Source organism: Syngnathoides biaculeatus, chromosome 11 (genome assembly GCF_019802595.1).
Source record: "Syngnathoides biaculeatus isolate LvHL_M chromosome 11, ASM1980259v1, whole genome shotgun sequence".
Classification (NCBI taxonomy): Eukaryota; Metazoa; Chordata; class Actinopteri; order Syngnathiformes; family Syngnathidae; genus Syngnathoides; species Syngnathoides biaculeatus.
The window spans coordinates 9873762-9890236 of record NC_084650.1 but is presented as its reverse complement, the minus strand read 5'-3'; the positions used below and the strand labels follow the sequence as shown (position 1 = coordinate 9890236).

The window sequence follows — 16475 nt, the reverse complement described above, 5'->3', positions numbered from 1 at the left end:
TATGCTTATTGTGTATATTTTCAATCAAGTTTCTGCATGTTTACGACGAAGTGTCGTAGTCATATATGACAGAGGTTATTCAAATGTTTACAGTAAAAGAGATGTGATTGCAAACAACAACAATGTAACCCTACTAATCTCAGGGGGAAGACAACTCATTTTGATACCGCTGCACCTTTCCATACACATTTTTTTAAAGTAAACCAGCCCCCTATTCTGAGATCAAAAATGGGACTTAGTGTTACTTAAAAAATACACGATATCCATTGAAACATAACGTTTTTGTACCCTGCAATGAAGAAAAGATTTTTCAACCAGTCCACAGACAGGGTTGGCACAGTGAGTCAGCTGGTAAAATGTTGGCCTCACAGTTCTGAGGGCCGGGTTCAATCCCGGCCCCGCCTATGTGGAGTTTGCATGTTCTCCCCGTGCCTGCGTGGGTTTTCTCCGGGCACTCTGGTTTCCTCCCACATTCCAAAAACATGCAACATTAAATGGACACTCTAAATTGCACCTAGATGTGACTGTGAGTGCGGCTGTTTGAATATTCGGATGGCTCTTCTGGCGAAATGCCGCGGAGTCCGACTACTCGGAGGCCTACACGCGACATAAGTGCATGTAAACAAAGACCCCCGGATAGTTCTTCGGTCAGACTCCGTGTTATCCACGGCTGCCGGAGCTCGCGGCCCGCCTTCGATGGCGGCGGAGGCCTTTAGCCTAGCTTCGACGTCCAGGCCTAACGGCCTCCACCACCTGGAAGCTCGGCTCGCGACCCGCTGCCGGAGATCACTCGTCAGTCTCCGCATAATTCCCGTCCGAAGAACCATCCGCGGCTGCCCCTAGGGCCTTTGTTGACACACTTATGTCGCGCGTAGGCCTCTGAGTAGTCAGAGTCCACGTTATTCCGCCTGAAGAACCATCCGAATATTCAACATTAATTACAGCCACAGGTTCAAATCTATATGGAAGTGTTCCTCCGTCTTCCCGATCAACCGATACTGCTATTTCTTCATCAGATGAGGATAAATACGAGAAATCGACGCTGGGCATAAATGGTGTCCCATGTAATCAAGCCTTTGTTGAGGCATGGTACAAGTCACATCCACATCACATTGCCACGTAGGTCATGTGACTCGTGAAAATGGCAGTGCCCCTGAAAATTTGTAATTGTCAATAAAAATCTTCTCAAAACACTATCAAATGAGAGAGGATTTAACATCACATTGTCAAGATAGGGTACACATTACATGACCTAGTGGATTTCTCCTTTAACAATCAGTATTCAAATCTGATTTGTAGACTTTCAATTTAAAAAAAATCAAAGTAAAATATGATGAAAATACAAAGCGTTTAGGAGACTACTTTTAAAAAGAAGTTTCTCAACTCTTTTCTTAGCACTTGAGTGAATACTTTTTCTTCATAAATTTATCAATTCCGTAGTCCACTTGTTTAAATTTGAATTTAAATTTAAGCCAATGATACCTTTTCCTTCCCTTGTTGTTCCTGTCATTCCTGGCCAATGGGAGCTATCGATGAGCAACAAGGCAATCAACCAACTTCGCCGTCCTTGCATCTTGGCATTTTGAAAAAGTTGGGCCGAAGACGTCTTGTTTAGGACGAGGAAGAATTCGAGGCACCTTTAAAGTTGCCAATTTCTGACGAATATGGAGGTAATTGTCTTTTTTTTCTCAATTAATTGTGAGGTAATGCAGTACGAGAGCGTATCACCGAATTTATACCTTTTTGATCAGGTCACAGGGCGTTATGATACCTAGCCGATGTTGGGTTAGCCTACATTTGTCAAATTATCTTTAAAAAAACCCCGAATATTTCAAATACACACGCTGGAGGTGTTAATCGTTCTAAATGACCCAAGGTTTTTTTTTGTTTTTTTTTGTCGTTGGTGAAACACTTGCCGTTATGGCTACTACCGGTAGTCGTTTACCATTGTTCCCAGTCTATGCGCGTTATATAACAGAGTTACAAAAAAAAAAAAAAATCAAAATGTGGCATCAGAATAGACGATACCATTGGATATAGGAGCGCGCGGTCATAACTTGTTCCTTTGAAGAAATACAGTACAGTATGGCCTTGCCCGTTGCCCCCCCCCAAAAAAAAATATATATATATATTTGAATTTGTGGTAGTTAAACTAGTTCCCATATTTTGTGGATGACAGTGAGCAGCAGTTAATTGGCCATACCCACTTTTTTTTTTCTCTTCCAAACACGGGTCGCGCCCAACCATCCGCTGCTGATATAGGGTACTCTGTACCGTACGCACTGGTATGTTATAAAAATTAGATATCCTCACAGACTTTGTAAATGTTCATTGACATACTTTATTTCCAAACAGTGACTGAAACAGCAGTAAAATGGCAGATAAATTCAGTCTGTCCTTCCCAGTGTCATTTTCATCCCGAGTTACGCTCCTCACGTAGCAGTCGAGCCTTTTAATCCCAAAATGTTTGTACTCTTTCATGCTCCACGCGTTTAAAATCCACTGGAAGATCAGTTGGATGTGGCTACTTTCGTGACGGACATTGATCCACTGGTTTTGTCATTGGTGGCCACATATTATCATGTAGTGGCCAGATCTGGCCCTTGGGGCTTGAGTTTGACACTGGCACGACACAATCAGTGGCTTGACATGAAATTAGACTGAAAATAAAAACATCAAGTAAAATAAATCATACATTTTAGGTGTACTTAATGACCAAATTTATTCTAGTTTGTTAGGTCTTTATTTTTTACTTTGATTATTTTACTTATGTTTTGGTTGCTCTTTTCCACATTTAAAATATAGTTTTGGTGGTTACATATAGGCTTGAGACTCTGTATCGCAAGATAGACTGATGGGGTGGGGGGAAGCGTTCTGTAGATCCCTCAAATTTTCTAGACTGTTTTTGACTGACGTCACACAACTTCTGACTTAGAGAACGGGTGCCATTTTGGATGGGTGAATTTGAGTAAACAAACCGTAACTAAGCAGAAATCAGTTCAGAAAGGCGTATGAATGAAGGCGCACTACTATGTTAACGGTTCCTCAAACAAAAGTGGGCGTTGTAAAGCGTTCTTTCGACTGCCAGCTGTGATCAAGAACCAGTGCGAGAAAACTGAGCAGTTATCAACTAAATGGCGAGAACTGTGGCTGTCAGCAGAGCCGATCTAAAAGTCAAATCATTCCCTTATGTCAGAGTTTGCTATGAGCATTTTGTTCTTGGTAGATATTGGATACCTTTTTAGAATTTCACACCTACTTAGCAATAACTAAGTTCTGTGAAAGACAAGTATTCTTTTGGACCAAGGGGCTACATACTGTAATACCCCTGTGTGAATACAATGCATGGCTCTCAAAATCTGTATTTTCTGTAAACCCACAAAAGCAACTAAAACTGAAGTGAATCCCCTTCCCTAGTACTCTATAATGAATCTGTCTTAATCTTGATTTAATTGTTTACATATTTGGTTTGCACTTGCTTTTCTCATCTGTCCAAAGTGATCGTTATGTGCACATGTTTGCAAAAATGAAAATAATAATAATCTACAGGCGGCACGGTGGGTTAGCTGGTAAAGCGTTGGCCTCACAGTTCTGAGGTCCCAGGTTCAATCCCGGACTTGCCTGTGTGGAGTTTGCATGTTCTCCCTGTGCCTGAATGGGTTTCCTCCCACATTCCAAAAACATGCAACATTAATTGGACACTCTAAATTGCCCTTAAGTGTGATTGTGAGTGCGGCTGTTTATCTCGATGTGCCCTGCGATTGGCTGGCAACCAGTTCAGGGTGTACCCCGCCTCCTGAATGTTGACAGCTGGGTTAGGCTTCAGCACTCCCCGCGACCCTTGTGAGGATAAGCGGTGAAGAAAATGGATGGATGGATAATCTACACCTTTTTCCTTGGTCTAATCAACATAATTTAACACAACGCTGACTGTAATCACCCGAATGAATACTTTTGACAGCATTCACTCACAAATGAAGTATCCTCAGCTGACATGTTTAAATTGCATTGTGCGCTACACTAACCTTAACTGTGTGGGGAGACAGGTTGCTGACAATGGATACCGGCGCAATACGAACTCAGCCATTGATGAATTGAGTATGGGCCTCCAGACCTTTGTCATTCTTTAGATGGTTCATGTTATAAGTGCGTATCGATAGTTGACGATGCCTCAATAGGTTACGGACGCCCACAGTTCGAAATTCTTGCTCCATTTGTGTTTCTTCAAGGCATATGGGTCGATATTGTCGATCAAAGCACACTTCTTGTCATAACGGTTTCTTGAAACATCTAATGAGCCCCGATAACGTTCCAAAGTCTTTTTAGCCATCATGCGTCACTTGGAACAGTTGTACGAACATTTGTGTAACTCAGGTCTGTATGCAAAAGCGATAGAGTGAACGGCGTGTGAGTAGAGTGAAACCATGGATGAGGTCACGTGGTCGAAAAGAGTCTATTGCAAAATATTTTTTCTTTATTAGAAGTGGCTGTACATAGATGTAATTTTACTCTTGAGTATGACAGTAAAGATCATGAGGTAAGTCATTCATGTCTGCCTTTGACCGATTTGACCAGACTTCCAGCATGGCGGCAGGCTCACAGTCTGTTTCGATGAAGCAGTCACCAGATGGCGACAAAAATGACAAGCCAGGTAATGCGAGCCTCTTCATAATATAAAGCCCCCTACAGATATTTCATGTACTATCCTGATGGTGTATATCAAATTTTTAGGAACAGAGAGTGAGTGTGTTGCTTCATCCTCCACTTTGGTTCCAAAGTAAGTAAACAGTAATTCCCTGACTCCCCCCACAAATTTGTTGAACATTTTCTAATTGAAATTCATTCAAAATGTATAAAACGGCTCCATTTAAATGTTACCAATGTTATGACAGCATGTGGGAGGGGTATTTTAACACTTAAACAATACAACAAATGTTTTTTTTTTAATTCCACGACTGCAAAACGCACAATATGATTGGAATTTGTTTTTGCCTTCACAGATGTTTATGTGGTGTAAAAGTGTGGTAAATGATTAAAGCATGTGGGAGGGGCATTTCAAGCAATAAAATGTGGGTGGATCTGAAACATATCTTCTATGAATGGAAATCATTGGAGCATAATTTCTCCTGAATGATGCACACTGCCAAAATCCACCCCAAAAATGAGGAAAACCCTTCATCCTCAGGTTTAAAATTACAATTCTAATTCCATTTTCAATGCTTCTTCCAGATTCAGTTCTTTATAGATTGTCATTGATTTGTAAATTTGTAGTTTAGGGGGGAAAGAATATGCAGGGGACTTTCAACACGGGAAGGGGAAGCGGGGAAGTAAATTAAAAAAAAAAAAAACCCTTTAAAATGTTGGAGTCATTAATGAGTACGATTATTGAGTAATGGTTGTGCTGTGTGTACTTTCATTCTATTCCATTAGAAAATATCCAATAACTGTTCCACTGTCATGTTCTTGAGGATTTTTTCAAAATATGTAATTAAGACAACTTTGTGGAAATTCTTCTGGAGGGAATTTCTTTTGCTGTTTAATCGATTTTTGATTTTGAGTTGATTTTGGTATGAATGCTTAGATCAGTGGTCAGCAACCTGCAGCTCTGGAGCTGCATGTGGCTCTTTCATCCTTATTTTGTGGCTTTGCGTGGCTTGGGATAATAAATTGTCTGATGGAAGTCTTATATTTAAAATGACTATCATGTCTTATTAAGGTGTATATACACACACACACACAAACACACACAAATTTTTTGAGGGTGTCTGTACATTAAAAAAATAAATAAATAAAGGCTAACATCTTCATTTGGTCTTTTGTTTTTGACAACTTTGACTTCTCTAGCTTAGCGGTGCTGCCAGCACGGCACTCAAAATGGGCTTGTTGCATCGGCATATACGTGTGCGCACTTGTGGATTTTTGTGGCCAGGTGCTGAATCATTTTAGCGGACTTCCTGAACCAATATTGAACGTCTCCTACCCTTTTACAGAAAGCAGCTCACCATTGACGACTTTGACATCGGTCGACCTCTGGGAAAGGGCAAGTTTGGCAACGTGTACCTTGCAAAGGTGAAGCAGGTGGAAGCCCTTGTGGCTCTGAAGGTGTTGTTTAAGTCCCAAATCGAGAAGGAAGGTGTGGAGCACCAGCTCAGGAGGGAAATTGAGATCCAGTCCCACCTCAAGTAAGTCTTTCCCTTGACTCACTTCACAGCCATCAACAGAGTACAGTGGAAACCTCTGTGGTCAAACACGCTCCTTTCTAGGATAGGGTTATCCAATAATTCAACATCAGCCGGGAGTGGAAATAAATAAGTATTTGGTAGCACGGTTGCCAACTAATGAAAGCATGGGTGCCCGACTTTTTTTTTTTTTTTTTTTTAACCTCAAGATCTACTTTTAAAGCAGCCAGCCTCTGTCAATCTACCGATGGGGGCGCGCATCGGCGCGACTGCCCTGGAGAAAGCAAAAGATGGACAGTAAATAGGAGGCCGGTTTGCTATAACGAGCTTTTTATGTGCGCACGATCAACGTATTGGCCACACGTGAATCAAGCGATTGACAAGATGGATGATTTTCTTTCTTTGGCATGCGGTCACGCAATCAACCAAAACTGCCTCGGTTAGGTCAAATCGTCCCCCATGTGGTGTTTGCATGTTCTCCCCGTGCCTGTGTGGGTTTTCTCCAGTCACACCAGTTTCCTCCCAGTATCCCCAAAGCATGCACGGTAGGTTAATTGAACATTCTAAATTGCCCTTAGGTGTGAATGGTTATTTATATGTGCAGGGTTCGCACGCGGGCCTAAAAGTCCCTAAAAACCCTTAAATTTTCGAAGGTGCATTTAGGGGCTCCTGAAAGTCCTTAAAAATCCGCAAAAACCGGTCAAGCCCCTAAAAAGGCCTTAAATTAAAAAAAATCCAAGGGAGGACCTCTACTGCCGAAATTCTTCCTAAAAAAAATTATCTTTTATTTAAAAAAAAAATACCGATCCGTCTGGCGTCCAAAACAGCCGGAAATTGTCAACGGAAGTCACCGTGTTGACAACTTGTCGATATTCCATTGTTTGTTTCCGTGAGTAGGCATTTCACTTCGTCTTCGTTACGGCGTAGCGTAGTTCTTTCATCGATCCAACTTGTATCATGGGGAAGTGCATTTTTCAATATGCTTGGGTTGAAAGTAAGGAGTTCGGGAGCTGGGTTCGTCGAGATCCAATAGATCGGCACATGTTTTACTGCCATCTGTGCAAGCAGAGTTACCAGCTTGAAAAGATGGGCGTCAAAGCGCTGGAGTTGCACCGGAAAAACAGGAGACATGCTGATTTGGCGAAGACTCTCTCATCTTCCGTTGGTATGAATCTGTTTCTAAAATATCAAGATAGTGAAGCATCAACTTCAGGCAGTGGTACTGGCAGTGCATGCGCACCTACAGTTGTCCAGCCATCGGCTTCAACCAGCCGGAAGTCAGGCTTTATGAACGTGGTTCAATACACGAAGACGGACTCGTTAAAGGCAGAGATCGTGTGGACTTTAAAAGTGATCTGCAGCCATTACAGTTACAAATCTTGTGAAAATAATTTGAAAGTGTTTGCAGTCATGTTCCCAGACAGTGACCTTGCTAAAAACTACCACTGTGGGGAAAGGAAGACTTCGTACCTGCCCACTTTTCATCTCTACTGCCTCAAAGCCAAAAAAGCCAGAATAGAGACTGACATATCTACGCTTATTGAGAAGGCTGACAGGCTGTGTGAGGAGGCAGAAGAAAAGAGGAATCTGAGGTTTATCACCGAGGCCAATGCACTCAGAGGCAGAGCAAAGGACAAGAGAGCCACTTTGGCACCTCTGCAGCAACAAATAGAGGAGGCACTGGGTAGGCTCAAGGAGCTAGAGTAGGGGTGCTGAGACAGACATCAATAGAAGACATTTAAGTATATAGTTGCAATTGTAGTTAGAATCTGTTTTTCTGTACACTGTTATGTGAAGACGTTGACAATGGTCATACAATGAGAACTACCACAAGGGGCGACAGGTGATCACTGTCACAGGTACTGAGGTACTGGAACATTTGATGAACCAAGAACGGTTGATGGCACCATTGGGTGAGTCTTTTTTCCTTACTCTTGATTTCCCACGATGGCCCTAAATTTTTCGTGTCAGCCCTAAATTTTTTCCGTGTCGGCCCTACATTTTTCGTGTCAGCCCCTAAGAATGCCCCTAAAAAGCCCTAAAATTTTTTGGGTCAGACTGACTGTGTGAACCCTACATGTATGTGCCCTGTGATTGACTGGCAACCAGTTCAGGGTGTAGCCACCTCCTGTCCGAAGATAGTTGGGATAGGCTCCAACACACCTATGACCCTAGTGAGGATAAGCAGTTAAGATGGATGAATGCACTTAGTTTCTTTTATGATTTAACTTTTAACTATCTTTTTAATTGACCCCTCCGTAGAAATTGCGTCATCCGCGTCGCTGACCAATCAGAGGCCAGAGATCTGCATAAACCACGCCCCCTTTTTTGCACCCGCCGTTCCCTCAGACAACGTTGCATGGTCCAGTATAGCTTTTGTTAGCGTTTTATCGCGTGTTTGGGTTCTTTAACAATAGATATGGTTAAGAGGTGTAGTCACGGCCTTTGTAATAGTGGCGACAGGTATCCTGAAAGGCTAGTTGGTGGAGTTCAATTCGTACCCTTTCCAAAACCGAAGACCCAGTACGAAAAATGTCTTCGATGGATCAAACTTTGTGGAAGATGGCATGATCAACTGAATCCATCTAATATCAACCGGAACAGAAAACCGAGTACGAAAAATGTCTTCGATGGATCAAACTTTGTGGAAGATCGCATGATCAACTGAATCCATCAAAAATCAACCGGAACAGATATGTTCGCACGAAGGTAAGCCCTGTATCTGATTTTCAATACATGTCTCATCTAAATGAATGAGCAGTTCTTCGCTTGCATAACACAGCTACGTGTGAATGATTGACACACTTGATCTGTGTTGAGCGATATTTTGCGAGGACCTGACTGCACAAACGTGTGTCTTTGTTCGCGGCTAGGGAACTAAGCTAAACCGGACTAGCCAGTCCTAAAAGCCTTAGACGTGCACCGAGACACCAAGACTGAAGGAAGGATGTTTGAGGACACTATAAAGTAGTGATTGTCGTACTCGGTCGGGACTTACGTAGGTTCGGCACTAATTCAAGAATAACTATTGAGGGGATCGGGTGACGTTACACAAAGAAAACGAGAGAAACAACTCGTAAATCAAGCCTCGCCTTCTTCTTTTCCTTCACACGGCGGTTCACAAACGGCTATACAGATACACATACAGATTCTGCACACAAGTGTGATAGGTAACACGAAAATAGGAAACTGTCAATGACGAATTCGTCTTTGGGTTATAATATATTATATTATGTGGCTTCTCGGTCTTCCTCTGACTCTGGAAAGATCTCGCGCTAATATCAATGGTTTCTCCGTCGATATGCATGTAAATACCCCTCGCTGAAATACTTGAAGCCCTGCTGTCTGCTTTTCAACGATATTTCACTGTTTGCTAAGAATGCGAGTGAGCAATCAGCTGGAAAATCGGACAATTTCGCTGTAGTCTTTTCTTCCTGCGCCGCCATTTTTGCTCATTGTTTGTCTGAGGTTAGCACACGTGGGGTGACGTAACTTCAGGAGGCGTGGTTAAGTGCCCTGTACGGAGGAGTCAATTGATCTTTCAAAGTCACTCCTACCTGTTTTCATCTCAAAATTTTGCACGAGTCAAAAAAAAAAAAAAAAAAAAAAGAAATCTGGGACAGCCCAGATCTCAAAACTTCTAAATTGAGCCACTTGTAATTCATGATACCACGGTAAACATAACGATTCTTTTTTTTTTTTTTTTTTTTTTTTCTTTTCTTTCTCAGGCATCCCAACATCCTTCGATTTTACAACTACTTTCATGATCGCAAGAGGGTGTTTTTGGTGCTGGAATATGCGCCACGAGGCGAGCTATACAAAGAGCTCCAGAAATACGGACGCTTTGATGACCAGCGTACTGCCACTGTAAGACATTGTGGTCGAAAATGGGACGCGTGAATCTGGTCAACGGGGACAGTGCCGTTTTCAATGATTGTTTATAAGTGGAAAAAGTTCTGAAGCTTTCACTGCTTCCATTTCCAGTACATGGAAGAGATCTCTGATGCGCTGATGTACTGCCACTCCAAGAAAGTGATCCATCGCGATATCAAGCCAGAGAATCTCCTTCTTGGCTTTCGTGGAGAGCTGAAAATTGCAGATTTTGGTTGGTCAGTTCATGCGCCTTCTCTCAGGTAAGCAGCCCTGAACTGTCATTGTAAAGATTTTTCAAAATGGAGGTGTTTTTTTTTTTTTTTGTTTTGTTTTTTGTTAATTTTTTTAAAGCCACAATTGCAAACTTGACATTTGTGCAGGCGTCGCACAATGTGTGGAACCTTGGATTACCTCCCTCCCGAGATGGTCGAGGGCCGCACCCACAATGAGAAGGTGGACCTGTGGTGTGTCGGAGTCCTCTGTTTTGAGTGCCTTGTGGGGAACCCTCCCTTTGAAAGTCGCTCTCAGTCTGAAACGTACAGAAGAATTATGATGGTAGGTCATGGAGGCAGTTTTTCGAACAATATCTGCATCTTTCAGGTAAAATGACCACATTACAGCCGTTGCTAACAGAAGATGTGGAATTTGTCTTTTCCACAGATCCTTACTGAATTGGCTCTAGTGTCTGATATGACTTTTTGCTGTTGGATAGAAAATGCAAAACTAATGATTCTAGGCTTTACACGACCAGGGTTCTGAGGGCAGGGGGGTCAGATCAGACAACGGAGGACGACGCAGATTGAATGTTTTGCAGAGGCAATCAATGATGTCTTTGATCTGATCTGCCCGTTATGACATGAAAACCATTCAGCATAAAATTTTAATCATCAGTTGATGCTGATCAGATCGGTGTGAGTTTTGAGAAATGTTAGGGGACAAAAAACCCTGTTTGGAACATTTCACTGTGAAGAACTACGCGATCTAAGCTTGGCCCATCATTTCTGTATCGACTTAATTGTTCGATAAACAAAACTGAAAATATTTTACCATACTCAAATTGTCATTTTTGTGGTGAGTGAGAATCACACAGTGAGTGGACAGAGTTGGACGGCTGTGTCAGTGTATTGATTGGTTGAGAGCTCCAAATATGTCATGCCCATGGACTCGGCAGCCTCTGGGTCCACCGCATTGGGGAACAGAGCAGGTGACATGATGTCACAATGGCGCCACGCAGCGGTTGATTTACATCATGGCATGACAGTTGTTGCCAACACTTTGCATTTTCAGTTTTTATCATTTTTATGATGAATCATTGCAGTCCTTCGTTACAGGCATATCCAAGATTGTCTCGTTTCCAAACAAAAAACAGTTGAGGAAAATAAGTCTGTGTACTCCTGGAAGCTTTAGTATGCCCTGTTGCACACTAGTTGCATGTAGCGGTGTCATTCGCCACTGAATTCGCTCTCTCATGGGATGTGATGGGATGGAGGGCTAATTGTACTCTTTTGTCATTTAGCTGTGGGGAAGTGTATTTCATGCTGCTGTAAAATTTGGTGAACTCAACGGGTGCCCTTATTGTGAAGTCATAGCTTTTGAAATAGTTGGGTCAAAACAAACATTCTGACTTGATGGGGGGGGGGGGGGGGAGATCCTGGTCAAGAGTGTCGTGCAGTTGGTTAAGGTACATTCTTTGACCATTCCTGTAGGTTTTATCAAATTACAAATCAAAAGCAGAATTTGACAAGTTATTGCTTTATGAACCCATTCATCCTGAGTTTTTTTTTTTTAAATGCCAGGTGGATTTGAAGTTCCCAAGGGTTGTCTCAGAGGGTGCACGGGACCTGATCAGCAAGCTGCTTCGCCACAGCCCCACCGATCGTCTCACGCTGCAATGCGTCATGGATCACCCATGGGTGCGCAGCAACTCGCGCCGGGTCTTACCCCCAACTGTCCCACCAAAACCCTGTAATCCAAAGTTGCCTGCTTGATTTTTTTTTTTAAGTTCTGGTTTTGTTTTTTATTTTCTGATGTATCCTAATATTGTACAAAAGGTTCACTCTGTCAGTTCTAATAAAATGTTGTTAAATGAATGTTTTAAGGTTTTTTTTTTTTACATAAGAGGATGAGCAAGGATAGTTCTCACAGACCCGTGAAATAGTACAGTCGTGTTCAAAATAATAGCAGCCTAATGTGGTAAACAGATGAATCCATGTTTTTAGTATATTTTTAATTCCTACATGTCAAAAAGGTGACCAGCAGGTGCAGTACATTCTCAGAAAGCCAACAAGACACAGCGTTCGCGATATACACTCACTGAAGGCTGTGCAATTGGGCAATTTGTTGAAAGGAGTGTGTTATCAGAAAGACTTTTGTGAATAATACTTTGAAAATGAATATTTAAAACCTTTTCTTTGGCCCACCCTGCCCCTCTCTCCCTTGTCCTGGTATGAGTTACATGAATGGGCCTTCAGCTTGGTAATGACTGTAGAAATGACACCTCATTAGACAGTTGGGCTCCCTGTGAGCATCATTTCCTCACCAGAAAAAAAGTCATCTCCGACCTAAGAAAAACCGTGAGCTACAATTAAATCCAGTTAGATGAGCAATCTTAAAGATGATTGCTATTGACTGGCAGAAGTAATGTTCCTTATATCACAGTTTAAGCTACAACTACCCATAATATCTAAGGTGTAAGGCACAATTTTACCACCCAAATTGTCAATAGTGCATATGATATAATATACTGTCGGTACAGGAGAAAATGAAAAAGACTGACATTTTATAAACATATGCCACCACCTAGAGGTTATGAAAAAGCTATACAGTACTTTGATTCGAGTATGCTACTTGCATCTCATGGGAAAGACGTAGCTTAGACCTTCATTCCAATATGACCGGATTTACAGAACTTTACAGAATTTTTTTTTAAATACAACTGATAAACTTAACCATCAAATTATAATGTATATTTTGTTAATGGTTTTCTGAAATGGACGCCCGTTTAATTTGAATCCTCTTAAAATAAAATTCAATGTGTTTCACCTGGTTCTTCATGTTTTGAAAACCATGAAATAACAAAGACAGTACAAATATTCAAACCCTGTTAGAGTAAAAATTATGGACTTTCGTCTTTTGAGTGTAATAAATGGAAGGATAGATGAGTTTTTCAGGGTGACAAAAATGTGAAAATTTTCTTCTCCAGAGCATTTTATTCAAACTGAGAATCACATCACCATATTGAAAATATTGTATTTCACTATATACAATATAGTATTGAAAATATTTAAGTATGAATGCATAACAAATATGAGGGCATAGTAAATTCATATGATTAATGATCAAGACAGATTTGAACATTTCACCATTAGAGTCAAACAAGTATACCAATCAAAATAAAACAGCTCTTCTGAACAACAACAACAACAACAACTTACGGTATCCTAACAATAATGTAGAGCCTTTTAAAATCCATTTCATAGTGCTTGCTAAGACTCCAACAAAATTATTGGCTGAAATCCTTTAGGAACATCCTTCTATAACAAAACAGAACAAAAAACTGTTGGCTAGTGTGTCTCAGTTGAACAGTTCAAAGACACTTCTGTGCTGGGTGGAAGGCTGTTTAGTGCAGGGGGGAAACAACAAAACAAACAGTCAGCCATATTACACAGCGTTATCTATCTGACTTATGCATGTTGATTTGTTTTACCGGCACGGATGAAGAATCACTTTCAGCTTCATCAGACATTGGTTCCTCTTGCTCTACGTCGCACTCCTCCATCGGCGGCAATCTGCAGATACACAAGAATACACACGAAGGGGACAATCGTCCAATTTCATGATTTCCCAAATCCTCTTACAAGGATGTGCTTGGTTCTTTGTCATCTTCGGTGGAGTTTGATCTCTTCGTGAGAATCAAATCCGGCATCTGGGATCTGAAACGTGTGAGACTCAAATGAACACAAAAATGCATGTTTACACAAGTGCGCGGTGCCACTATTTTGAAGCAGCAGCCAGTTTTGTTTTTACTCCACTTATGATTTTGTCAACTAAATTTACTATCAGGAATGGTGAGCAAGGGAAGCCACACGAAGCATCGAGGCTTTCCTAAAAATTGCACGTAAACGTTCAACGCTTCAAGGCTTCAGTGATGAGGACATCTGGTGGAAAACTGAAGCCGTAGCATTCTCGAAGAACACAATTCACTCCTTGGCACTGTTGAACATGACAATAAAAGTTCAGAAATGTCTGTAAGGTCTTCCAAGTGTTTTGTTCATTCTTCCCAAATCATGATTAAATCGTCATTACAATAAAATACACTGATACTCTCCCCAATCTGGAAAAGCATTCCAGATGAACCCAAAGAATAAATGCTAACGATATTAAATGTGGTTAAGGGTTTATTTAATGCTCCTAACTTTATTTAAAAACAGTTCTAAAAATGCCTAGCAGGATTAGAGAGCCGTCCGACTCTGTAAATGATCATTGTGTGTGAATTCAGAAACTTTTTTTTTTCTAATCTCTCTCTGTGTCATTTTATACACCTTGAATGGCACCAAAACACTCAAACCTGTCAAATCTTTCAAGCTGTCATTGGCTCAGAATGCGTTGAAACGCCATGACCAATAAAAAGCTTTTACAATTCGAAAAACAATAGCAACTGCTATAACCATCCCCACATTTAACCCACTAATGCTCAATATATTTATTACCATCCATGTATCCATCCGTTTTCTTTGCTGCTTATCCTCACAACGGTCACAGGGCGTGCTGGAGCCTATCCCAGCTGTCATCAGGTAGGAGGCGGGGTACACCCTGAATTGGTTACCAGCCAATCGCAGGGCACACAGAGACAGACAACAGTCGCAGCACTCACAATCACGCCGAGGGGTAATTTCAGGTGTCCAATTAATAATGTTGTTTTTGGGATGTGGAAGGAAACCGGAGTGGCCGGAGAAATCCCACGCAGCCACGGGGAGAACATGCAAACTCCACACAGGCGCGTCTGGGATTAAACCCGGGACCTGAGAACTGTGTGGCCAACGCTTTCCACCTAATTCACTGTGCCGCCAATATATATATATATATATATATATTACCTTGCATCGTAATTTTTCATCCATGCATTTTGACTTAGGAGAAGTTTATAAAACGTGAAATGGCCCCTGATGAATGAAAGGTTCCCCAGATGAGTCTCCCTTTACAATAAGTAACATAGAATAAGTAACAGTAAAATATAGAAAAACATGAACGGGTGTGAATATTTTGAGGTGGGACACGATGCGTGTGTGTGTGTGTGTGTCTGTGTATACATCTCCATTATGAGATACAAAAAAAAAAAAAAAAAAAAAAAAAAAAACACACCCTGAGGAGAATTCATCCTCAGACTCCAGTTCAGTCGAATCACTGCCAATATCGGATTCCAAGAGGACATCACTCGTGCACGCAACAATGCGTGGCTGCTTCTGGGCAGTGGAGGTGAGGGTCGGGGTGGGTAGACCACCATGGATACTGCTGCTGTCCAACCGGGATTCTTTCCTGGAGGTGGCATGTGAACCTGAATGAGGCAAAAGTCAGAGCTCAACCCACTTTTCTTTCTTTGTTTGGGTTTTCAAGCATTTTCAAATTTTTATTTTCAAGACTTTATTGGACATTTGGATTTAAAAAAAAAAACGTGTATGTACAAATAAAAGCATCCCCTGCAATGGATCCTCGTCCATCTTAGTATGAGTAAAATACCTCCAGTTATTATTTGTAGTTTTGGGCGATTAAATTCCCCAATAAAGTAAACTAAAACGCCACAGTGTTGTGGACCCACTACAGTTATAGTCTATGAAATTTCCCTTGTTGACCATGACTATGATTTCAAAATTAATTAATTTTTAATATACAATATTTGCACCCACCTGTACGGAAACTCATTTGTATGCTTTCAAGCAGAAACCTTCCAGCTTCATTGTAATACTCAGAAGTTTTCAAATAAAAAGTACAGTGAAAACAAAAGTATTTTGCGTCTCCCCCACCCCTCCAAAAAAATGTAATCAGTAGCCCATTAATGCTAATTGCAAATGCTAGCGATTTTAGAAAGGCTGATTCTGTTGTTCTCGTAGACTCAGTACCAACATGTGCAGGTTAAGGACAGAAACCCAGCGCTCAAATGAAAATACATTTTTGAGGAGTGGGGGCAATTATTCGAGTACTTAGTGCAGTATCTATAGAGCTCGTGCACGTGACATCACCATATTGCCGGTCAAAAAGAGCTGCTTGACAATGTGGGGGACATTGAACCGGAGCAGAATCTTCACAATCCCTGAGACTTGTTGTCCTGTTGGTTGTCACAACAGACGAGACAGATATTCAAAGAGGTCATTCTATACAATACCAGCTGAAAAGACCAGAAAAGATCGATGGATTTTGGCAATTAAA

General features: G+C 41.4%; 1 protein-coding gene across 2 annotated transcripts; it reads left to right on the top strand.

Moving 5' to 3' along the window:
* Nucleotides 1–1485: 1485 nt before the first annotated feature.
* Nucleotides 1486–12142, top strand: LOC133508991 (aurora kinase B-like). Of its 2 annotated transcripts, XM_061835606.1 has the most exons (8): nt 1488–1670; nt 4576–4651; nt 4732–4777; nt 5991–6182; nt 9908–10046; nt 10164–10312; nt 10433–10607; nt 11849–12142. In XM_061835606.1, exons 1-8 carry the CDS (start codon nt 1665–1667, stop codon nt 12038–12040), a joined length of 975 nt encoding a protein of 324 aa, XP_061691590.1. In that variant the 5' UTR covers nt 1488–1664; the 3' UTR covers nt 12041–12142. The 2 variants fall into 2 exon arrangements, with proteins under 2 accessions (XP_061691591.1, XP_061691590.1); XM_061835607.1 differs by lacking the exon at nt 5991–6182 and having other exon boundaries at nt 1486–1670.
* The last annotated feature ends 4333 nt before the right edge of the window (nt 12143–16475 follow it).

Excerpts from the sequence above, each read along its gene's own strand:
- LOC133508991 (XM_061835606.1), top strand. Across the intron at positions 4,778-5,990 it reads TCCTCCACTTTGGTTCCAAA|AAAGCAGCTCACCATTGACG; the intron begins GTAAGTAAACAG and ends ACCCTTTTACAG. Across the intron at positions 10,313-10,432 it reads GTTCATGCGCCTTCTCTCAG|GCGTCGCACAATGTGTGGAA; the intron begins GTAAGCAGCCCT and ends ACATTTGTGCAG.